Raw genomic sequence first — 25,793 nt, forward strand, 5'->3', positions numbered from 1 at the left:
GCTCCAGGCCCCCGGGATCCTGGACAGGATAAGCTGGCTGGCTGGATGGATGGCTGGATGGATTACCTGTGAAGAAATGGTGTACCATCCCTGCACTAGCAGCCATGTTCCAAAGGCTCTTTGCCTGGCTAGATGACAACTACTCCTCAATCTCTCAGAGAAATGGAAAGAAACATTCTACCCCACACAGAAGCACACAAAATAAATGGTTAGGGCTGAGTGGTAGGGTCGAGGGGTAAAATGTGTTGCATCAAAGCTACACTCTTCTCTGAGCCACCTTTCAGGCTGCAGGCAGTGAGTTTTTGGTGGAATATGGCTTAAACAGTTTCCAAGGTTCTCAGCAGATGCAGCTAACCATCAAGTACATTCAAGCATATTTAGCAAATAACTTGAGCTAACGTTTTGTGTGCATTCCTGACTTACTCTGTCAAAGCAGTAGTGTGAATTATTGTTCAGTAGAAGGTCTCTTAGTGGTGGTTAACCATGCACCACCTGCAGTTCTCCTCCTGTTCCCTCAGGCCTCTAGCTCACAGCAAACATATAAAAGCTAAGAGAGCAGTTCATGGTACCCAGCAGGAAATAAAACAGTGACCCTGAGCATGTACACTAAAGCTCTGTGTAATGCAACTGGCCATATTTCTGTTCTGCTGACCTTGCACTGTTTTTTACAATAAAATCGTCCCTCACTTTTATGGCATTACAATTTATCCAGCCCATGAAGCACCGTGTGGTTTTCGATTCAAGGATAAGGAGAGAAATGTCAAAACTGCGCTTGCAAGTTTTTGACATGACAGCAGTCGTACTATCTGCTGTCAGCTGTAGAGGACTCAGCTGATATGAGGCTGCTTTCTGCAGTGTGGCTGGTTCAGCTGGCATCACTGCAGCAATCTGCAGCCAAAGGCCTTTTAAAGAGGGAAGCACAGCCTGTTAAAAAGCAGTCAACAATGAAACAACAGGCGCAAGATCAAACAAAGGGAGTCATGCTGTAAGTTTTGATGCATAGTTCAGTGTTGGATTTCACTCATTGAAAGCACCCAAGCAACAATAAATCTATCCCCTGTCTGAGTTTACTTCTTTTTACTTTGTTTCTTGGTGCACCTGTCAAAAGATTTTGAGCATTCTGGTACATAATATACTGCGACATTGAGTTATTTTGTTCAGTTATGTACAATTACGCTCGGCAGTAGGTGGCAGAGTAGACGGTTTGTTGCACATGACAGTTAGACACAGAAGAAGATTCAGAAAGTAGTCGGAGCCCGTGTCCTGGCGATCATGCACAAGTGTGCACCTGGTGCTTATTGTCAGCTTGCATGCTTTGCCAGCCCTGATTATGGAGTAATAAAGATCTTTTTTCTCCAATGCAGTAGCAACTGTTGAAACATTGCTGCATTACGGTGATATGATGAGCAAGTTCGCAATGGAGATGCGTTTCGTTTAAGATGTGATAGTGGACAGGAAAAGATGTATGAGCTTTTTGTCTCCTAAATCAGACTTGTATGAGAAAATACAGTGTTATATTTGTGGATGCTGTAGTGCAGTGTTTCAGTAGCAACTTATTAAACACTGGGAAATATTGAGACATTTAGTCTGTCCACATGTGCACTACCTTCCCTGGTTATTCTTTGTTTTTTTTTAGGTATCCATGTTTTGTGCATGTAAATATAATTTCCTGTTTTTAGGATATCCAACAGAAACCTGGAAAAGGCTCAAAACATGGATACTAATGAGCGTGCAAACACACTCATTTTAAGCAACCAATTTCTATTAGCACATGTAAACAGTGTGGATTTAGGGTCGGAAAGCTTCTAGAAGCCTCGTGTTGTTTACATGATTTTGCGAATGTTAAGTGTTGATATTTTTCTTGATGTTTCGTCTCACTAGTCACAAATATCCAAGCCAACATCATTAGGCTAATTGCTGCTGATACTTAGCAATCAGTCGCACACCTGGCATATCAGCTGCTGCTCCCAACACCTCTACCAACCGATGGTTTTAGAGTAATGCAACAGCCATAAAAAACGCATCTTTGCCCTGGTTAATGTTTAAAGATGTAAATGTAAAAGAAACCACTTAATATCTGTTTTGAACATGCTAAGCAGAACAGGTGTTTGGAAACATAGACAGTTAAGAAAGCTGGCTGTTGACGGAAGTAAATCCCAGCTGGGATCTCGGGTTTTTCTACCAATTAGCTTGTTGACCGTCTTCTCATCAGTGGAATTTCTCAGCTGAGAGAGAAATAAGCATTTTCCAATGATCTTTAACACACAAACACCCAGCTGCTCTGACTGAGTGCTGCTTCTCTCTCTTTTTCTCCCTCAGAGCATGACGAGTGCGCCAGCGGACTAAATTTGTGCGATGAGAACGCCATCTGCACCAACACCATCAGAGGACACCTGTGTACCTGCAAGCCGGGTTACGTGGGCAACGGCACCATCTGCAGAGGTAAGTTCCTGCCCTGGAACAGCCCTCCAGACACACAGACGCAGTCTCAAAACCATCCTCCACATCCCTTTGATGGTGGCGGATCCTCTGCTCTGTAACATCATGCTCGGTCTGGTTCGCTCCTCCTTCACATCACCTAACCAGGCAGCAGCTGCCGCGGAGATGATGAAAATTGATTCTGGACCAGTTTCAGCCTGTTTTTCCACATGTGTGCCTCCTCTCCCTCACTGCCCACCCTGCTCCCTGCTGACCTGTCGCCCCGCCCAGGCGACTCGCCCGGGTTGGCTGTACAGATGGAGCGCGAAAGAGGAGAGCGGCGGAAATGAGACATTTTGTCTGGACGTGTGTGTGGTTTTGCGTGTTGCACATACAGCAGAATACTATATCGACAATAATACATACAAAAAGATCTAATCTATTTATAAAGCTGTATCTCCACCGCCTGCAGAGAGCTTTAAAGTGCTGTTTGTATTCTCCAGAGTAATAGCTAAAGCACTTATTGGTTTTGTGTCATCACTTTCATTATTTTAGCACATATTCATGATTGTCATTTTTTACTGGTCGGTATCACAGATCAGTAACATGCATTAGACACAACTAGGGCTGGGATGTAATTCAACTTTATGAAGTCAAATTGTGATTATTGTTGTACAGAAATCTGTTGTTTGATGGGTCACAGGCGGCATGGTGGAGCAGTGGTAAAAAATGGTAAATGGACTGCACTTATAGATGCTTTTCTAGTCTTCAAACCACTCAAAGCACGTTTACACTTTGTCACATTCAGCCCTACACTGTTGGCAGAGGCTTCTATGCAAAGAAGCCAATATCCAGTCAGGATTCAACTATTCACTCTGATTCATACGCCAATGGATACGCCTTTGGGAGCAATTTGGGGTTCAGTGTCTGGTCCAAGGACACTTCGATATGTAGATCGGGGATTGAACCACCAACCATCCAATTGGGAGGTGACCAACTCTTCCACTGATCCACATTCGCCCAAGAGGCAATCTGGTTTAAACCTGCCGGCAGACTTGGGCCTGTCTGAGAGGAGATGCATGTTTTCCATTCTGTTGTTGCTTTGGCTTCCTGAGAGTCAAACAACATGCAGGTTCGGTTTGTCTGTACAGCATGAGACCTGATGCTCTGGCCACTCCAATTTTGTTGCAGTAACTTTTGCACCACTTTTCTTGCTGAACATTTAAGCCCATTATACTTGCACCACGTAACCTCGTGATGTCTGAAAACAGGCCTGGTACCATGTTGCGTGAGATTTGAAAGCTCGAAACCTCCTGCTTAACTGTGCAACCTTGATATGTGGAGTAATTTCTGTAGCTTGTCACTATCAATGCATATTTCTTGCCAATAAATATTGGCTTTTAGCCAGAAGTAGCCTTTTTCACAGGCTGGCCAATTCAGAAATGGCATCTTTAATAAACTCTGTGAGCGTATTGTATCGAGGAACAGCAGTCAATTATCTCCATTTTTACAACCAGAGTGACTTATTGCTGCTTTATTAACAATAAGATTTTCCATTCAGGGGTCGCTACGCTGTTTAACAACCCTTTCCTTGAACTGAACAATAACATAAAACCTTTTATATTTATGTTTATAACCAGTCAAATTAAAATGAATGTATGAGCTTGCAGTGGCATTTGTTGCTTAATCATAGCTTCATGAGCCTAATGGAAGTGAGTGCTGTGTAGCTGTTTACATGGCCTCTGACATTCTAAGTGTGTTTGCAGGCATGTACATGCAGAACCACCAGTTTTAGACTCTTTGCTCATGTGTCCTCTCAGCCATGTACAGTGTGACCTATATTTAACTGTGCATTTGCACTGAAGCTTGCCACAGTGGGACAGTCTCTGCAGGTTCGGGCCAGATTAAGCAGGACAGTTGATAGCGGTCCGAAGGGCCTTTATGGAGTCTGAGGAGACTCGTTAGTGTGTTGGCAGCTTTTTTCAAGCCAGAGGAGGTTCACAGCTTGAGCTCTCTGATGTACAGCAAACATCACAAGGGGTCCATCATCATCATAAACACAGAAAGAGGAGCAATATCCAGGGAACCGGACTCCCCTGTGCACCTGAGTGTTAACAGTCCTGTTAACACAGTCCTACACAGGATCCAGTGAGGCGAGTGAAGCGAGGGAAAACCTGCTGTGTGTATTCAGGGTTCTGAAATCTCTGTCTATAGCTAACTAAGATGCACCAGGCAAAAATGGCAGCATATTATAGAAAATGTATGTATGTAATGCATGTATATTACCCTTGTGGTTTGATAGGCTATTAATGTCCACACTGGCAAGACCTGAAATTCTCTTTTCCCTCTTTTTTTTATTTGCAAAGTCTAGTCATTTTTTATTGTGGAGGCCAAACTCGAAACAGCTTTACAGTCTGTACAAAATACCCCAAAATATCCTATATTCTGTTATCCTTGTGAAATATACATGAAGACATGAATCCAGAAGGTCTTTGAGCACTTTCAGTTGTCCCGAAAGGCAGGGTCTGCGCTACACAACTCCCCCGCCACCACTGAGATCTGGACAGAGAACACATACAGGGAGGCAAGAACAGCATGTACACATAGGACACACAAACGGAGACACTAAGGGAGAGGGACAGCATAACATTTAAACTAGGAAAAAAGGGGGAAATAAGCACAAGATGGAATAAAGGGGTATTCAGATCAGACATGTATGGAGGAGCAACCCCATTTACGTTTTTGTGAGTCAAGAGAAGCACTTTTCAGTCGGACCTCGCATAAGTAGGGAGCCAGTTTTTCATTAAGATAGTTACTGCAGCATTCTGACCCATTTGATAACTGTTCCTCAAACTGTCAGACAGGAAAACATTACAGTAATCAACTCTGGATGAAAGGTGTCAGTAGGGACTAATTTTAGCGTTAATGCATTTGTGGAAAATGTCCTGATTGCAGGTAATTGTTGTATAAAATGTAACACCAATATTAATTGTTGTTAAACTGAGATATCATGCAGTTCTCGAGAATCACTGTAACTTGATCAAACTGGTGTCTATGTTCTTCTGTCTTGACAGAGCTTGAAATCCAGTTTTTCACACTGGACGAGCCGGCCTCAAAATGGCCCCAAACAATTTGATCGTGATCGTTTGACTATACAGGAATACACAGCGGCGTGTCATCAGCGTAAAGGTTTAGATTAATTTCATAGCTGCGTATCATTCGGCCAAGATATCAAAGGTAAAAGCAAGGGGCCGAGAACAGAGCCCTGAGGTATTCCATCTGTAACATCATAAAGAATGTGAAAGACACTGCTCTTTTGGAAAGTTTAATTTTGACCACACAAGAGCCAGGCCAGAGATACCAAATTCTTAGTTAGTCTAGGAGCATACCATGATTACCAGAATCAAAGGCTGCATTGAAATCAAGTATTAGAAGCACTGCGGTGGACTCTGAATCAATACAAAGAAATGGTAATTTACCACTTTACCACCCACATGTCTTTTCAGTGGAGTGACAGGGCCTGAGAGCAGATTGAAAAGGTTGAAATTATGTAAGTTATTGAGACACAACTCTTTTAGTACTTTCCTAGAAAATAGTTTAGGAAAAGAGCAGATGTGTGAAACACATGTTGTGCAGTGTATTTTGTATTTTAAACGACATCTTTATGTTTTATTTTATAAATGCAGCAGATGCTCTTTTTGACTTTTGTTGCTCAAAGTGGTTGAAAGTTTTATATATTATATGGATTTAATAAAAGATCGGAAAGGTTAAAGATTTGGTCAGCAGATTTTGTACTGGATTTGGATTTGGCGACGGAGGAGTTGATCCAACACTTTGGTGCTAGACATTCATCAGGCAAAGTATAACATTTGAAAACCTATAATTAGAAATGTAAATATCTGAAGTATAATTTCTGGTGACTAAGAATCATACCAAGCAGTCAATGCCACTCTTCAGTGATCTGATATGCAGCCCTTCTCACGTCTAGTGTTTAAATTGTAAATAAAGAGATCCCAAGAGCTTGCAAGGAGCCCTTGTATGTAATTTCCATGACTGTGTGCTTATGCTTGGCTGCTGTCCAAGTGATGGGAGTATCATTAGGCCTAATTAGGCTTTGATTTCCCACACTGCTTACGCATGACTTCTGTAAACTTGCAGCAAAATATGTTGCATCATGGAATATCAACGCTGTTACAGAGCCAACGTCTCCAGACAATACATGATACAGGAATGTGATTCTACAAACATCCAGATTGATATTCCCTGAAATTCCAAACATATGTTCAAACAAAAGTGAAGTCCATTGATTGTTGGTCAAAGTGCCTTTTGAGAAATTTAAATCAACCTAAAACTAATTTAACGGAGGAACATGGCTCTTGCCACCTCCATGATTTCTCACTCATTAAGTCATGTTCTGTATCTGCGCCGCTGTTCATCACCGTGACAACTAGTAATGTTGTAATTAGAGGGACAGGACAAGGGAAAGCATGTAAGGCATACCAATGATTAGTGGAGGAAAATGTGTAATATGCTGCTGCAGGTGGACGTCCATATGAATGTGTGTAAGTGTGTGTGATTGATGGAGAGCGAATGCAAGGGGGAAAGAGATAAATTAAGAAAGCTAAAGCATGAAGGCGATGCAGAAGGTAAATGCAAGGACAAGGAGGGGAGAGAGGCAAAAAAACAACAGGAGGAGGAAAAAGAAGGAGGCGTTTCCAACTGCACCCACCCCCTCTACCCTCCTGTAACACAGACATTAGGATGGGCGGCAGGTGGAAGGCAGGTCTAGGGAGAGATCAATGCAATTTGCAAAGTGCCTGCCACACAGTTTCTGCCTCTGGATTGTCTCCAGGCTCATGCTTCACATACACACACACACACACACACACACACAGACAATATACAACCTGACTATAGGGCTACCTCCACATTTTTCACTCGGGAAGTCACGGTCAATGTGCAAATGATTGAACACAGCAGCTAGCAAGGCGGATATCATGAAAAGTGTTTAGAATATGAATTATGGAATATAAATACATGGAAATTGCTCAACATGGCGGAAAGACTGCACTTTGGGTGGAATATAAAATATGGTAAATGGACACCAGCATGTGGGCACCCGGACAGTTATACCCATACATGATTGTTGAACATGTCATTCTAAAACTACAGCCATTAAATATGTTGCTAAAACAGCCTCCACTCTTCTGGGAAGGATTGTCCTCCTAGATATGGCTGCAAGGATGCAAGAGCTTAGATGAGGTCTGACTCTGATCATTGTCTATATGATTGTAAGTCATCCCAAAGTACAAAGATACGGTTGATGTCAGGGCTTCATGCAGGACAGCATATGAGTTCTGTCACACCAAACACACAATTTGGGAATCCAATGTGACATTGGAAAAGGGCCCGTTGGCACAAACTTAGAGTGGAGGATGAATTACCTGAAAGCCAAACTTGAGTAGAAGTACAGATATCATACCAGAAAATGACTTTGGTAGCTGTCAGCTATTCTAATATTACTCTAGTAAAAGTTTTAACTTCTAATTCTAATTCTAATTTACTTCACTTAATTATCAAAAGTATTTTTAGATATTAATTGTACTTAACTACTGAAAGTAAAAGTACAAGTTAATGAAAAAGAAAGTGGTCCGAACTTAACAACAACACAACTTATGTTCATCTTTACCAGGAGTAGCTGGTGCCAACGCCATTGCTGTTTCTGCCTCCATCGTGCATCCAGTATCACCGTCAAGTGTCTTCTCACGTAGTCGCTACTCGCTTGCATCTGACATGATTGGACTTGACTTAAAAGCAAGAAAACATGGCTGTTAATTACCTTGTTGCAGAACTGCGCTTGATTTACATCTTGTTCGAGGTTTTTACACCAGTTGGCATCCACAATGTCACATTACTGCCACCGCGTTTAACCTCTCAGTTTCCATTCAGTGAAAAAGTCCAAAATCATTAGATCACCAAATTTATCTCGATTTAATTTTGAGTAACAAAGATTCTTGGGGGAGATGCTTGGGAGTATAAGCACACATTATATTTAGGAAATGTAGTGGAGTAAAAGTTACATTACACCACTGTGAACTATGTTGCTCATTCCATGAGGCTTCTTGCTGTAACCATGAACGTCAGCTCCAGACTTAAACTAGTTTGTTTCCGATACCAGTATCAGTACTACCTTAGATAACACCTGAAATGTGGGAGCAGGTATTGGCAAGTCTACTGTATGCAATCAACAGAAACTTTTGTGACACTTTAAACCCGTAGCTTTCACAGAAGAGAGACAGATTTCAGGTAATTTATCACATGATGATAGCAAACCACTACAGCGCAGTGCTAGCAGGGAATCTAACGCTAATCAGACATCGCTAAATGTCAGTAATTTGGCAGTATTTTATACCAGAACTTCCTACCAGCAAAATGAAGAATTTCAAGGGGAATCACTGCCATATATGGTTTGTAGTACAGGACTGCAGCTGTTACACGATAAGTATAGATTTCTTTTATCGCACTGAAATGAGATTGGTACTGGGTATCAGCCGAAACACCATTACAAGTATCTAAAGTAGTATCAGGAGGTAAATAACAGCACCTTAAAGTTCAGAAACAAACAGAAATGTCCCCACGCTTCAGGTCGAGAAGTGTCGCTTATGGATAACCAGGCAGTATAGATAGCGCTCATGAGTGTCAATCCAACTCTCTGATATTTGTCAGAAGCAGGTGATGATATTCTACACTTTTTAATAATGTCATTAAAACTTCCGATGTCTTACCTATCCTATTCTGGCCAATTAGTATTATGCGAGCGGGGAGTTGGAGGAATCGGCCTCTATTTTCCCCTCCCCCTGAGATCTCATTACTGTGTGATGGCGACAGTGTTGGCCAATCGACCTGTGCCTCCCATCTCATTCCCCTCATACATCACCGCAGCCCCCTCAGGAATAAGGGAATTAGTCTGAGTGCGTCTGCAGCTCCTCAGCCTGTCCCTGCTAATGTTAATAAGGCAAAAAAAAGTGTGTTTAGGCGGCCTTGAGCAATGAGTTCTAGTAAACGGGACAAGATGGGGTTTCAGAGCTGAAAGAGTGTGATTTACTCGCAATGTTTGAAGCTAAACAGGTGATGATAGCCCTTGAGTGACAACAGTTAATTTCCTGTGAAAGCAAATATTTTCAAATTCCACTGACACACTTAAATTGGTTTACAAAGTGAGAGCTTTTTATTTGCTAAGTTATAATTTGACCTTCCGTATTTGTTGTGACTCGAGGGATGACAAGGACAGCTACAAATGTGGCTCTGCATACTCGATGGCTTTTTAGCTCTTATTTTATTCTACTACCCTTTTACTATTAGAACATGATGGAAAGAGCTCGTTGTCCTCTGTTAGATCTCGTTTGGTTTGATTTATTACAGGTATTACTTCATGGTTAAGTCTGGACATATTGTTCCCTTGTCAACTTGCCTGAACACTTTTCATCTACCCACATTCCCCTGAATGCTTCTGAACTGCTTCTGTAGACTGTTAATGGACTGTAAGAATTTGGCTGTGATTTAAGTGGAGGGACCTCCAGCACTGTAGCAAATGTTTCCTACTCAATGCTCTTGAAAAAACATCATAGTTACATTACATTGCATACTGTTGGTCTACAGAGTTTGCTTATTCTTTAATGAATTTCCTAGTTATGCCTGGCCCACGCTAAAAGATTTTTCAAATCTTAACAGATGTTGAAAATGTGAGAGACGCCACACATGACAACATATAATCATAGATTTAACAGTTTTGCTCCTGTAGCGTGTGGAGAGCAACGATTATGCCAAAACAGCACACCACGCACTAACAGATTCCATTCACGAACAACCCGAGTCCGACTCTCAAAACTGGAAATCTCACAAAACTCTGACGGTCAAACGAGACTTTAGAGTAAACAAACATGGTGGACGGCGGGCAGGAAGAATTGGTGATGACAGTTTTTGGACTTTTTACTGAAAATTCAAGAAGGAAAAAAAGAACAAACTGTGGATGAAGTGGCATCGGCGAGAACATGGGCTGTACGTGTTACTTTATGCTCCCTATTTGCTTTTGTCGCCATGGCTGCGGTTGTTGTGCTTCCTTCTTCAGTCAGCTTGCTTCCCCATTGGCTATTGTTTGGTTCCACCTAACAATCCACAGACTGCGTGCTCTGCTGTCATCAGGGTTCCCCCCACACAACAGGATATCAGATCGTAAATGTTGATGTTTGATATTTACGATTTGAAATGGGTGCGGCCACAACGGTCTTCTGAGCAGATTGGGGGAATAATAATAAGTCTTAACCTCCCTCACACCACAGGATCATCTGGAGAGATCATCTTTAGAACCATCAAAAAATCGGGACTTTGCTTACGATTGTTGGAGGGGGGGAAACGGGCCAAAAATTGGCCCGATTATCTTGTAGTGCGTACCCCGCTGTAGACAACAACCTATCCTCCTGAAACTGTATGAAACCTTCTGAATTCTCGGGCATCAAATACCCGTGTCCGCCTTCTTATACAAACAGACAATCTACCGTTTGTCTTGCACCTGTTTTAAGAAACCCTTTAGTTTAGTTTTAGGGTCTATTTTCTTCTTTCTATGACATAGTTTATGTGAAACAGTCTTTGGCAAATACAACTACCTGGATTGTCTGACACAGGACTCAAACCTGGTCTCTTAGGTAAAAGTCTTGTGTCGTTCAATCCATCCATAGCCCCCAACTCACACCCCTAGTGGACTTAATCAGTCTTTCTAGTCACTTGACTTGCCACATGCTATATGGTCGATGCGGTTGCTCTAAGCCCTACATGGGTTAAAACTCGTTGTCATCCAAGGTTGTCAAACACCAACACTTTGTTAAACACCTTTGGGCGTCACATTCGGGCCTCCAGGTACTGCCTTTCGTCTCACAAAGACACACAAAGAAGCATCTGAGTTCTTCAGGTGGTTGGTCAACCATTATGTTTGGATTGGCAAAAACCAGCCAAAGAAATGTATTATTGGGTCGCTTAAACAATGACATGACGTCTCTTTGGTGAAGACCCCGTTTTCTTTGGCCCATCCATTGCCCCCTATTAACATCCCAAGCATATTTGGTCCCTCTTTCTGCCCTTTGAGAACTTTCTCTGAGTGTCTAATAGTGCTATAAATGGGTTTACAGTTAGCTGTAATAGCCTGGTGGGTATGAGACGCCGAGGGTCATGACAATGTGTCAGTATCTGAGACCTCTGGAAGGAGAACGGGCTGGTTTAGATATGAACAGATATGGAAAAAGGCAGCCTTAAAAAGATGATTCTGCTCGACTCACCTGCAGGTTTTCCTCAACCGAAGGATATCAGCTCTGGTCATTCATTTAAAATTACTCAAGTTTCCTGACAAGCAGGCTCATGTTGTCGTGTGGATAACTGCTGTCCTCTCTCGCCTCACATCCAATTTCTATTACAGGAGAGTAATTACGGCTAATGTTGTTGCTACAGCAAAGCCGTGCCCCTCCGGTGACTGTTAACAACACAATAGATCTGGCTGCCGCTGATATTATGCAAACAGACGATAGATGGGGAAGTGCTGCTATTGTAGAGGCTCACACTGTTCAGCTTTACTGCCGCTTCGGCTCGGAAGCACATTTTAAAAACACAATTTAAGATATTAAGCTGAAAAATGACTCGATTCATCTCTGCAAGAGAGATTTTCCAATCCAGCATTTTACACACAACTGCGCAGAGAAAAACCCAGCTTGTTAGTGCACTTGTTATTCACTGATTCAAGTTTAACTCCATATCTGCCAAGTACCCAGATCTTAGCGCTCCTGGCGCTGGAACCTCTGCTTCCCCGCTGTGATTAGGATGATTGCAGGATCACATATAGAAAGGCCTCTCTCTCAAGCCTATTATACTGCTATTGATCGATTGGGCTGACTGGAAGCAAGAAGAAATGAGGGGTTAAGACTCCCTCTACCTTTACTAACTCTGTCTTCCTTCGCTTCCTTTGCCTTTCTCCCCCATCCCTGTCCTTTTGTAATGCAATTCTCTTGGGGAGAAAAAGGTGGCCATTATGTCATCTCACTCAGAGCGCAATAAATAAGCCACTATAGTTCAATCAGAGCACAGCAAAAGATTATAGATCAGCATTGTTCCCGCTGCCAGCCTAATGATCAGCAGCCTTTGTCGGCAGCAGAAAGAGTGAACTAATCTCGTTAATGGTCCGTTTCATTCCCTAGGACTGGTTTGTGTAGACAAAGGGGTTTTAAATAGAGAGGATTTGAGTAGCGAGTCTAAACAGCGGCGTAGAGGACAAAGGCATTGACTCGTGCTTTTCTCATCTCGCTATCGGAGCTAATCACAGAGGAACCATGTTGCAACCAGCTAACAGCGAGCAGTGAAACCCTAGCTAATGTATTCTGAGACATGTGGGGAGGGGGGTGTTTGCTGCAGGGAGGAGGGGAGAGATATAAGAGGGGGTGGCGGTGCTGGATCCAGCCTTCATTTCCCCCTACAAGTCTGAAGCATTTAATTTTCTGTTTACATAATTATTGCTCCCCTTCATCCCTCTTTGATAGGAACAACACGTTTAGCGGCCTCTCTGCTGTGTAGTTCTGGGCTGGAGGGCACAGTGTTTTACAACATTTAATTGGGTGAGAACCGCAGTATCTGAAGCTATGATTAATTGCAAATGTGGAAAAAAAAAATGTACCGAGGAAAAAAAAAAAGCTCTACTTGTTTTTGAAGCTTTGAAGCAATTATCATTTGAGGCAATTATTTTTACTCTGAGCCCTGCTGTTAGTCGTAGCTGCTGCGCGGCAAAGAGAGAAATACTCTCATGTGTTCAGCTCCATCCACTCCTGTATGTCGTATAATGCACCAGAAGAAAACCAAGCATTCTGTCCTCTATCATACATGGCGTTTTGGACTTTAATCAGTGTTGTGTCAGTGATGCTGTGCAGTATTAAATGTGTGCTAAAAACACTTGTCTGTTAACAGGGTGATGTTTGCCAGTGATGCAATGTGATACAAAGAGGAGGGCAACTATTAACTCTAATGCTGGTACACCACTTACTATAGCATACACTGCACTGCTAAAATCTTGTTACCGTATTAATATTATTATTCCATTCAGGGCTGCAGTGATTAGCGCTGTCGCCTCACAGCTAGAAGGTTCCTGGCCTTGGAGTTTGCATGTTCGCCCCGTGCATGCATAGGTTCTCTCTGGGTATTTCAGCTTCCTCCCGCAGTCCATACATGCTTGTTAGGTTCAGGTGGAAGACCCCTCTGGTCACTCTTAATTGCCCGTAGGTGTGAGTGTGAGCGTGCAAGGTGAGACCAGGACATGAATAAGACTTTAGTCAATCAAGTAGCTACAACGAATACATGAGATTTGAGTTCGACTGACTGAACTTACGCAAGACTTGGACATTGTATTGGTCAACATTCAGAAACATGCAAGACTTCATCGGCCATGTGACTTTTCTCTGATTCAGGGATGGAATGAAAATAGACTTTCTGACTAAGACCAGTCCAGCAATCGTTCCAGTTGGTCGATAATCTTAAAGTTTAAAAAATTCACGACCAGAATTTATTCTAACATTAAGACTTTATGAATAAAAAATGGTCTGAAATGGTGGTTAATCCCTAATTTGTTAATATTTCTTGCTAACTGTCTGTGAAGGTTCTCAGTCATCCAGTTCATGGTCTGGGTCACCGCTCATGAGAGGTGAAACGTCTCCAAGAACTTCAACCAAGTCCAGTTGCCTTTTGGAGTTATGCATGACAATTAGATTGATGTTTCAAAAATAATTAAAGTATTTAAAGAATACATATTTAAATTGCATCTGCCCCAATTGGCAAATGGCCGATCTGGTGCTCCAGACAGCCAGTCAGACATTGGTTGTCTCTTACCGGCCCACTGGGATTATCTCCTGGTGGTCCTGATGGCCTGTCCAACTATGCTCCGATTTTAGAGACTTACCCCTTACCGCCATGATTTTAGATTTACACCTTACCTTTTACAGACTTTAAAATGGCTTTGCTGCTGTTACTACTCCTGAATTAACAGGTATTTTTCTGAGTCTATGGGGAGGGAATGGGAGGAAACAGTCCAAGTGTTTTATGGCTGCACAGGAACTCAGGAGGAACCAGCGGGGTCCACTGAGCAATGCGTTTGCAGACCCCTCTGGTAGAGTTGAAATGGTTTGGTTCAGTGTGCATCCTATCAGTCTTTTATGGTTCCATTGCCCTTTTCTTGCTCTGCTGTTTAACTCCATTGAATTAATTAAGAAGAATGTGAGGAAGTTCAAACCATATGGTTGGCATGTGCACAGCAACAACAAGTAGTGTCGTGTGCACAGTAGCTATCTGTAATGAAACCCTAATCACAGATTGAGAGCATTTTTGAGGGCAGTTTTTCCTTTTAAGACTTTTTCATTTAGGAGCAGTAAGAGTGTACAGTTTATCACAAAAATGTGTCCAAAGAATGTGTACGTATGATAATATTTAAAATCTCATTGGACCCTCTCGGGGATCCCAAACGTAGGTTGGGATCTGACCACCAGCGTAAAGAGAAGATGTGTCCCCAGGAGTTTGTTCTACTGTGGCTTCGTGTAGATTTATGCATCTCGGAGGGGGCTTGGTAGAAGCTGAGGTCGGGCAAGGACACGGCAACCACCATTTCTGACTGCTATTGGCTGCGACACCTGTCACTCTTGCAAATGCACCTTAAGTACCTAAGTAGCTCCTTCTTTCAACAATAATATCTTCCTCGTGGAATAATAATTTTAAAGGTTGTCACCAAGAGATTCTTACGAGGCTGATTATTGAGACCTGAACTAATGAAAAAAAGATTTTCTCCGTTTTTCTTTTCCCCTTTCTTTTTAACATTTCTGTAATCCTGCATGTAGTGACCATTAGACAAACAGCCTATTACAGCACTTTCACTTTGGTTAAAACACTAAGCCTCTGGTAATTGTCGCGTGGGAACACATAATCTGAAATGGGCTTTTTTGCACAGTTGGAGGACAATTTCAGAGAAAGCATAAACGATTTGCATCAGTTACTCAAGAGACGTCTTTACTGTGCAGACTATGAGTGTTTTTTCACTGAAATATTGATTTGCATCTCATGTAAATACCACAGATGTCCTTTAGCCAGTGTTTGGCTGTAATGGCGCTACAAATAGTGACATTATTGGTTTAACTACATGTCTCAGTAACTTGATGGTAGTGTCCTATTTTCTGAATCATATAACTTTTCAGTAGCTTAACTTTTTATTGAACATGTAGTGCAGTAGAGTCCACAGAAGCTACACGTTCTTACAACACAGTTGTACTGTTCAAAATATAACTGCTAAGGATCGTGTGTGTGTGTGTGTGTGTGTGTATTCATCCGATGCCTGAGACGTCTCTGCTGCAGGGCAAACATAACCAACCCATATTAAGTTTATTTTCCGAAACGGTGGCTTGGGGGCAAAATGAGCGAATGGCGTGGGATTAAATGAGCCAGTTGTTCAACTTACACTATCATAAGGCAGTGAAATTATATTTCTGTAGCTGGCCCAAGTTATTTGCTTGAAATGTTAGTAGACTTAGTATAATGTAGGACAGAATGGTCCTATTACAATACTGATATAGCATTGACAGACTTAAATTGGTTCAATGTAAAAGGAAATAGCTTTAATATAGAATGCTACTTTTGCCACGTTGCTGTAGCTTAGCTTGCCACGTTTCTCTGGGGGTTAGCTTTTGTGTACTGAAGCGTAATGTAATGGAGAGTGAATGGTAGCTTAGCTCACTACATTTTAACTTGCCCAACAGTACCTTTAATATGCATGTTGAACGTAATCCAAGACATAACACCATTATGTAGGGAATCATGTCCTTTACAACCATCCATTCATTATCTATACTGCCTCATAGGGCCGGGCATCGATAAGGATTTCTCAATTCGATTCCGATTCACAAGGTCCCGATTCAATATCGATTTTTGTTAGGAGTATTTCAGTTACAATATCAATGCACCTCTAAGCTGGTCTAAACTTTTAATAAGTATTGACCCCAAAGAAGTTACATCATGTACTTTTTATTTAGCATGACAAACACACAGCAGTCAACACAATACTAACAATTTTATGAATTAGACCGCTTGTTAACTTTTTTTCCAGTTTCAGATTTTTAGTCCATCATTTTTGTACATCTGGCTCATGGTTGTCATTAAACAAACTGGGCTTCAACTTGTGCGAGATTTGGCCACGAGATCTCATACTGCGAAGAACAAAACCACGTGAGATTTAAGGGGATATTCCATTTTTTTCCCCCTATATATTTAGTTTTGAATACAGTAGTTACAATCCCGATTCACACTCCATACCAGTTGGTGGCAATAATGCACCGAACATAATTGTTTGCCAACTGCCATAAAACACCACAAGAAGAAGAAGAAGATATGGGGAAAGGCATACTGCATCCCAACATAACGAAAAGCCAAAGCCGACGCTAATAAAGAGTAACATAACCATCAGTGCAAAACTTACTTATGTATTCATGGACGCACACACAATACAAAGAGTCCGTCAGCGATCACTGATGCCTCTGTAGTAGCTGCAGTAAACAAGTCCGAGCATGTCTCCCTCACTGCCGTGTTTTGGGGGGATGCGCTGAGACGCGCTGCGTTCAGGAGCGCTCAGAAACGTGAGTGATCGGACACGTTTTCACAATTTTTCGATCTCGGGATTTATGAATCAATATTGGGTCATTCAAATAAGAATCGATTCGAATCGGAAAAATCATTTTTTTAATCCCACCACTACTGCCTAACCTTTGAGTGTCAGGTGGATCTCAGCTGATGTTGGACAAGAGGTGCGGTACACTTTGGATAAGTTGTCCGCCCTGTGATTGAATGACAAAGACAGACGGACAACCAATTTATTATTAGTTGACACCTTATCTGCTACTTCTTGTGATCTATACTGATGCCCACAAAGTGGAAACTAGAAGTTACTTATTCGACCCTTCATCACGTCATGTTTTTATGCAGTAATCTGCTCTTCATTTCTAAGTAATTCAATAGCTTCAGGGTAGGCTGTCAGGTTATGAAGTCTTCAAGTGCTGTAAAAGTGAATAAAAAGAGCTGGAAACTTTCACCTGATGTACTTGCATTAATATGAACAGATATACACCACTGAATATGTGTGTAGATGGTAAAAAGCATTAGTTTATCTGCAGATAGTTGAGGATCTCCGCTTGGCTTAATTTCTCTAGATGCCTTCTCCCTTATCCAATCAACTGAAAATGCAAAGAAAACTAATTTTGCTCAGAACTTAATGTCTAACCCTTGTTGCTCTCTAAATTAGAGAGAATTTAATTTGCAGAAGCAGAAAGAAATTCACCTTGTACATCGCTGCGGTAGAGAAACGCCTGTTTTCAAACACAGACAGGGTTTCGACTGGGACTGAGAAGCACAAAGCCCAGAGGCTCCAGGCTCCAAAACACTTTAGTTCAGATCTGTGGGCCCTGACTGATTTATGGCAGGCTGCAGGCTGCTCTCACACACACTCACTTACACACACATAAATACAGAGAGACAAGTAGAGAAAAGAATTGACCCGGAAAACGCCTTGAAACTTAAGTTGGTGTAGTCAAATAATGTTTACTCCGAGTCGCTGTAGGGGATGCTTCTTTATAACTGTTACTCCTTAAACTGTACTTGTACTCAGAGTATTCACGTTACAGTTCTTTTCATTTGTTTTATAAATGACAACATGTGAGATGAAACTCAAAATTCGACCTCATTTAAAAATTACAAAAATGTAGAGCCTTCACAACAACAAAGATCTAATATAATAATCTGTGTCCATGGTGAGTAAATGGAACAAAATCTGCGAAGAAATCTTCAAGTTTGAAAGTTTTAGTTAGTAACTAAAGTAAAAAGGGGCTCTAGTGCAGTGTGTCAAAGTCTGGGGGTCAGCAAACCATAGCCTGGGGGTCTGCGAAATAATTATAATCAATTTATGATAAATTATAAAATTGTGCTGTCTCATTAAAAACTGCACGTCAACAGATGAGCACCATTTGCGCCTATGAAACAAGCATATTGTGTCCGTTACTCCCACCCACGTTAGCTTTGAACCAATAGAAACTGATATGACTGTGACACATCTCTTCAATCTGTCACGAATCCCTCAGTTCACTCAGGTCGCAAAGAACCATTCCTTCTTAGCTTGGCTTATTAGCCAGCTAGCTAGCTGGCGAGCATGGAGAAATATTTGAATCAGTCCACATCTTCAAGTGATGCTTAGCCTTAACTAGCTAAATTGAGAAAATATGACGACAGGTTTATAGAGTTTGGTTTTATTGAGAACAGCGACGGGATACCAAAATGCGTCATGTGTGTTCAGGTGCTAGCGAACGAAGCTATGAAGCCAGCCGAGCTAAAGCGACATCTGATTACAAAGCACCTGGAATATAAGGACAAAACTAACAGTTATTTCTATCGTAAGAGCGAGAAATACACCCGGCAGAAAACACAGATGATGAACATAGCCACAACTTAGGAGAAAGCACAAAAGGCTCCTTTTTTGGGGGCTCAATATACTGAAGCTAAGAAGTCACACACACTTACACAAGACTTTTCATGGCGGTTGAAATGTGTGATTATGCTTTGGACAGAGTAAAAATGTACAGTACAAATAGTTCCAATGGCGTATAAGAGTGTAAATGGTAGCAAGCATGAGTAACTGGTGTTACGATTATGAGGGGGTCCTTGGAAATTGCTGTCCCTGGAAAGGGGTCCCTGGCCCCAAAAAGTTTGAGAACCCCTGCTACAAACTAACTGACTCCAAGGACACATTTTACCTCCTTTTAACATCCCCCGAAGCAACACATTTATTGAAACTAGAGTTGAAAAACATGGCTCATGATTATTCCACAAATAGAAGTAGGACAAAGAATATTAATAGGACTTACAAAAGCCATTATTTTTTATGTTGCACTTTTTTTTTGGCTGTACTAAGGCTCAATATCTCAACAACATGGTTTTTATTCGTGGAACACTCTCCTGTATCCATTCATATGCAAATATGTTTTGTGTGATGAAAGCCGACTGGCATTAAGACAAGTTTCTGATGGCAAAAGAGTCTATTAGCCAGCCTGATATTGACACGTTTCCATTCCATCCTCTGTTGGCAAAATCTATTGAAATCTGTTGGTAAAGCACGAACACTTTTTAATATCCTGCCAACAACATATCATTACTGTTCTATTACCTAACACCTGCAAAGTAGTTGCTGTCAGCTAATCAATGATTCTAACCATACATACATGACTTGATGGACACAGATATGGATCATATGCCATTTTCTAAACATGTCTGCTAATAGTTATTGACCTTTAATCGTAGTCATCATGTTGCCCAGGGAGCTGGATATGATGTATTTATTCAAAGTAATTCTGCTTTCATTTAAACAAAGAACATTTGGACAGAGACGCAGAGAGAAAAACTGGCAGCGCCTCAGCCGCGCAGACGATGTGATCAGCTGTATAGATCTGCGTGTGTTGTTTGGGGAGGTGTATGTGTGCATTCTAATGTGTGTGTGTTAATTAGAATCTGATATCCAGGTTTCTTTAGCTAATTAGTGCAATGTTTCTGCCAAGCAGGAAATTTCCAAAGGCCACACGAACACCACACACAGAGAGAGAGAGAAAGAGAGAGAGAGAGAGAACATTCATCAAAGCAAATGCCACAGACATTCATTTGCCACCAAGCAGCCAGAAATAAGAAGAAACAAAAAAACATCCAAAATGGAGAAAAAACAGCTATATTATATTCATATTATAGTATGAATGTTTGTGCGATATTAACAAGTAAAAAATAGAAATGATATGCTCTTGGGCGGCATGGTGGTGCAGTGGTTAGCGCTGTAGCCTCACAGCTAGAAGGTCTGCGGTTTGGATGTAGTTGGCCTTTCTGTGTGGAGTTTGCATGTTCTCCCCGTGCATGCGTGGGTTCCACCCAGGTACTCCGGCTTCCTCCCACAGTCCAAAGACATGCTTGTTAGGTTAACTGGTGACTCTAAATTGGCCTTAGGTATGAGTGTAAAAGGTTGTCTGTCTCTATAGCCCATCTCCCACTGGTGATTGATGGGAACACAAAACCCGTGTCGACACGCTAATCTCCGCCCCCTTTCTGGCGCAATGCCATGCTCCGTCGGTAACTTCTGCGACTCTTTGTCATCTCAGCTACAAATTCCACCCGTCTCCGTCCAAGTTAGCACTTAAACATCGATCCAAATTTGTCAGCAGACTGAATGAGTAATAGATACAATAAAGACCTAACCACCGTAATATCTTCACTAACCCTGTTTCCGGCATGCTTGTGACGTCAGACGGTGACGAAGCAGAAAAGAGGGAGTATACTTCACTGGCAATGGGAAAAGAGACAATCGGCTTTTATTAGCATGTCTTCATGGGTCTGAAAAACCTGCGTCAACGCGCTAATTTTGGTGGGAAAGATGTGTAAGTGTCAGCCCTTTGATTGACTGGCAATCATTCCAGGGTGTATCCTGCCTCTCACCCAATGACAGCTGGGATAGGCTTCAGCCCCCCTGCAACCCTGAATATAAGCCATATAGATAATGGATGGATGGATGGATAGTATTGTTATATCTTTACCTTTATTTTAAGAAAATGTATCTTTTCCTAGTTTTTCTAAAAGTCTTCCTTCAGCAGAGAATCCCAAAGACAAAATACAACAAGTTTATAAGATAATCACAAAGTCCAAGTGCATACAAAACACAAAAACGCTCACACATAAGCACTTCGAAAATTCTACTTTTTTGTCTCTTAATGTAAATATGAAGTATGGAATATGCCTCGTAAACAGGAGTGGAAAAGTATGTGGACATCAAGTGCCATCTTTATAACACAATTTTTGCCATAAGATCAAATTCACATCATGACTGGATGTGATCCGTCCCCCTCCCGTGGATCCCAGCAGAACGGGCCGCATGTATTTCCTTCGCTACATCTCACCCTCAGCGGTAAACATCCTGTCAGGGAAGCAGCAGAGGTTGGAGAAAACAGCGGTGTCAGCTGCCTACCTGTGTGTGTGTTTTGGTAATGGATTCAGAAAGTCGCTCTTGGTTATGAAAGCTCCTCACATCCAGCTGCCAAGGGCGTCCCAGCTCCTCCCATCCTCTCTGCTCTGATAGGTTCATGCCCCCGCGACTCTTCCACAGATGAAAATAGATAAAATCATCCAGACGTGGCGTGAACAGCCAGCTAATGTTTGTCTCACACTGATGCCATCCAAAAGAGCCACTGAGATAAATATGGTTTTATTTGAAACATTTTTTATTCACTTGTTTTTCAGTGATGGATTTATCTACATAAAAATACCAAACAAACTTAAAACACAAAGAAGTGTTTTGGCTCGAGGTCCTTTTGTTTTTATTCATGCACACAGTCCTGCCAGATCGTCTCTATATAAACTTTTATTCTTCAAACTCGATTCAAATGCATTCTTCAACTTCATTTGTATTTCAGCTGGGCAACTTTTCAAACACAAACAGGCATTTATACTTGTAAATATACACACCAACACATCTAAGAAGGAATTTATTCTTTCTATCTATATAGCTGGATTTTCTTGTCAACTCAAATAATCCGAAAGTAGGAATTCAAGGCAGGCTATAGTTTCCAAGGTCATTGATGAACCATGTAAATAAACACTGACATACATCACGCAGAAACAGAACATTAACATTCATTTGGAGTTTGTGTCCCTCAGATAAATGTGAGTCCGCTGTTTACTCTCCTCACTCTGTTCTTGCTTTCCAGCGACTCATCAGGGAATCAACTAGCTCGTGAACTTCACAGTGCCCCGAGCTCGCCTCTGACTTTTTTAAGCTGCTGTTTGGTGCTGGGTAGGTAGTAACAGTTGGTTTTTACAAGTCGACTGAAAATAGGCCTCAGATATATCTGGAAATAAGAGCAATAAGAGCAGAGTGCAAAACCAAAACAATCTGAAAGACACTAAATGCCCTAAAGGCTGCAGGGGGTTGCAAAGTCAGTTTGCAGTGTGGCGTCTTGCCTGTGCCTGTCTATAAAAAGTGGATACAATGGTAATTTGATTAATTAATGGTCAAACTTGACAGAAAAGTTTTGTCCCCGTAGCCTAAAGCCAAATAGGTTGTTAATCAATTGCTCTCTACGATACACTTCTTGTTCTCTGATCTGGCATCCCAATGGCCAGGAGATTGTTGCTTGAGGGGCCCTCAAAAATAATTCCAAAATCAGTCGTACGTTAGTTTTCAAACTGCGTCTGTGTTTTATTTCGTTTAAGCAACTAAATCTACTTGATTGAGGTTAGCAAAAGATGGTGGTCATTGTGTAAAGAAATCAAAGTGAGCAATCAGTATGTGATCTGGTGTCAAAGTAAGACATGTAGTAACCCTCATCCATCCTCCCCAATCTCAACTCCAAGAGGTTTTGCGACCAATCCTAATACTCAGAGAATCGTGTTGTGTGTGTGTATTTTATCATTTAATGTGCGTATGTTTTAATATTTTAATACATTTCTGGATGGGCAAAGGTAACTGTCCATATTTAAATCACCATAGATCCACTTCTCGGCATTTAATCTTCATGTTATCTCTTATTTTATTGTATATATAATTCACTTTATTGGCCTTTTTTCTTACTTCTGTTTATGCCATATATTACTCTATGCTTTCTCTGTGTCAGAGCAACTGTAACGCCTAAATTAATAAAGTATCTCTGATTCTGATTATTGGACCATCACGTTGGATTTATTCTGCTCAGGCTGTATTGCATTCTGCGTTACTTCCATCTTTGTTTTTGGCGGACATCAGATGTCATTATTCACACGACCAAAGGAGGGAGGCTGCTTGTAAGGAAACATAAACGTGTGTCTTTGGGTAGAGTCACAACAGTTTGTTGTTTATTCTGAATGCCGGTGCAACACAAGCACAATATCTCCATATTCACAGTAAAATAAAGCAACAGAAGACCTTTGTTGAGGGATACACACTGTTTTAAGTTTCAGTTTGTATTCATTTCTATTTTCTGGTTAGACTTATATAATGTAGATATCTAATCTGTCAACAGCATCATTTGGTACCAGTTAAGTGCATGCTTATGTAGTCCATCTGAATGCTTTACCCGACTGATCATCATGCAAATGAAGGCAAGCAGCAGCGTCAGATAAATCACTGAATCTTCTCAGGCAGCCTCTTCCTTGTGGATATTTATGAAAGTGTGATTTTGGATCAGGATTATGGAGCATGCTTTAACAGATCAGTGTAACTCCTGAGACAGCCGTGCTCTTATTTTGTAAGTGGAATTAAGCAGGGCTGTCTACTCTGTACACAAGAACATGTTGTCGTGTTATGCTTCCTAACATTTAAAGACTAAAGACAAAATGCAGTTCTGCGAATGTTTTTCAACTGAAAGCACAAACAGAGAAAAATATCTGCTTGTCAGTTTGCTCATGTTTTTTTTTAGTCTCCCTGTCTAACATAAACTAATGGCACCTCAGTGTTTGCTCTGTCTTCTGCTGCCATCCTATTATGGAGGCAACATTTCATGCTGTCTCTCCGTACACACACTCAAGATATGGTTGCAATGAATTATGGTCACTGTAGTTTACTGGCAGGCTTGGACTCATTCAGGAACACATCTTAGACAGTCTTGGAACCCATCCTTTATCGTCTGATCACAATGAAGCCTCTGAGAGCGACGGCCAATTTTTTCGGAGCTTCTGGTGTAGCCATCGGCTTTTCAAGGATGTCCGAGCCAAGACTTCCTTTTCTGAGTGCTGGCCATAGTTTGCAGTCCAACTAGCAACTTTAAAAAAGAGACAACTTGTATTACTGGATTGTCATCTCCATTTATATTCAGATGTGTTTAAAGAGATGAATAAGATTTGAAATCGGTGTCAGACAATAGCCATTGGTTCTGAGAAAGCATTACAGCTGATGCAGTCTGCCTAGTATACAAACAAAGCCTGTCGAAGCACTAGTTGTGCAAACTACTCAGACAACACCTTGAAACCAGAACGCTTCTGACACCAAAATGGTGTCCCTCGCCTACAGACTCTACATTCATAGGGACATATCTGTTTATAGAGATTACATCTGAGATGACACATAGGTGTTACATCTGAGCTCTCACAGGGCCGGAAGTGAAGCTAAAATGTAGGTTATTATGCAAAATTAGGGCATCAAGCATAACTTAAAGTGGTAATCTTTTAGATCTCAGTTTTGTTCTCTTTGGCGGCACCTATGGCGATACACGGTAATTGCGGGAGCACACTTCCCTGATATCCAGACAGTGTTGCATGTGTGACGTCCACAGTTGGCTCCGGTTGTAACTCTTGATTTTCCTCGCTGACGGTCGCTTTTCTTTTCAGACTGTTTACTTCATCTGAAAGTCGAGTTTGTTTCTTTTTCTTTGGATTTTCACTTATTTTTGAAGTTGTATCTGTAGTCATCCATCTTTTCTTTGTTTGTTCAGCCATAGTAGATTACTGTTTACTCGCAACACTTGCAGAGAGCGGAAAAGCAGCCGCTTAGCTCCGCCTACCCTCTCTGGCAGACCAACCACTGCTGGCTGATGGAAAACGCGTCACTAACTGGGCGCCGCTTGAGATTTTTTTCCATGAAAGTCGCCACAGACACCCAGTCTGTAATACTGCAAATGCAAAGGCTTTCATCAGTGGGCAATTGGCTCAATCACCATTGTGTTACCTTATTCAGTGATAGATAGAGACTAAGCAGACATTTATTAAAATGAAAATCTTTGAGATACTGTTTTTATCAATGTGTGTAGCTCTAATATATCTCCTGTAATAATGTGTTAATAATTAATAAAAAGCAGAATTCATTGCCATGAATTCCTCCCAAATGCACCTCAAGTAACCTCATGTATAACCAATTAAGTGCAATAGATTCTGGAACAGAAAGACTGGCCTTTAATAGGTGTACAAATCTTTCTAAATTATTAAGAAGAACAATAAAGAGGCAATCGCAATGTCTAATACCTATTTCTGGAACCGCTCTGTAATGTATGGAAATCCACACAGGGCCAGGCCTCCGCTCGCTACAGCAGCACCCTCGCTCTCCATCCGTGAGCGGCTTGATATGTGTAGAGGTTCGTTTCAGAGCGAGAAATCTCTGAAAGCACCTGGTGGAATTAATTGTCTTGTCAGCGGTATTGATCAACCACCCTTTCAACCCTCTGCAGATACATTATGGCAGTAAAAATCTCCCTTAATGCGTCTTTAATCCATGCCGACCGCCTGGCCCGAGTCCTTATTGTCTTATAAGTGCGGTCATTATCTGTGATGTTCAG

General features: G+C 41.5%; 1 protein-coding gene across 1 annotated transcript in view; it reads left to right on the top strand.

Moving 5' to 3' along the window:
* LOC138605202 (protein kinase C-binding protein NELL1-like) overlaps positions 1 to 25,793 on the top strand; it is a 317,647-nt gene that overhangs the window by 237,180 nt on the left and 54,674 nt on the right. Inside the window, exon 14 of the mRNA XM_069677358.1 lies at positions 2,320 to 2,442. Within this exon, the coding sequence (XP_069533459.1) occupies positions 2,320 to 2,442 (123 nt within the window). The remainder of the gene's footprint in view (positions 1 to 2,319; positions 2,443 to 25,793) is intronic.

This window comes from Semicossyphus pulcher, unplaced genomic scaffold (assembly GCF_022749685.1).
Source record: "Semicossyphus pulcher isolate SPU_LCO1_2020_fin unplaced genomic scaffold, fSemPul1.0.p SCAF_1, whole genome shotgun sequence".
Taxonomy (NCBI): Eukaryota; Metazoa; Chordata; class Actinopteri; order Labriformes; family Labridae; genus Semicossyphus; species Semicossyphus pulcher.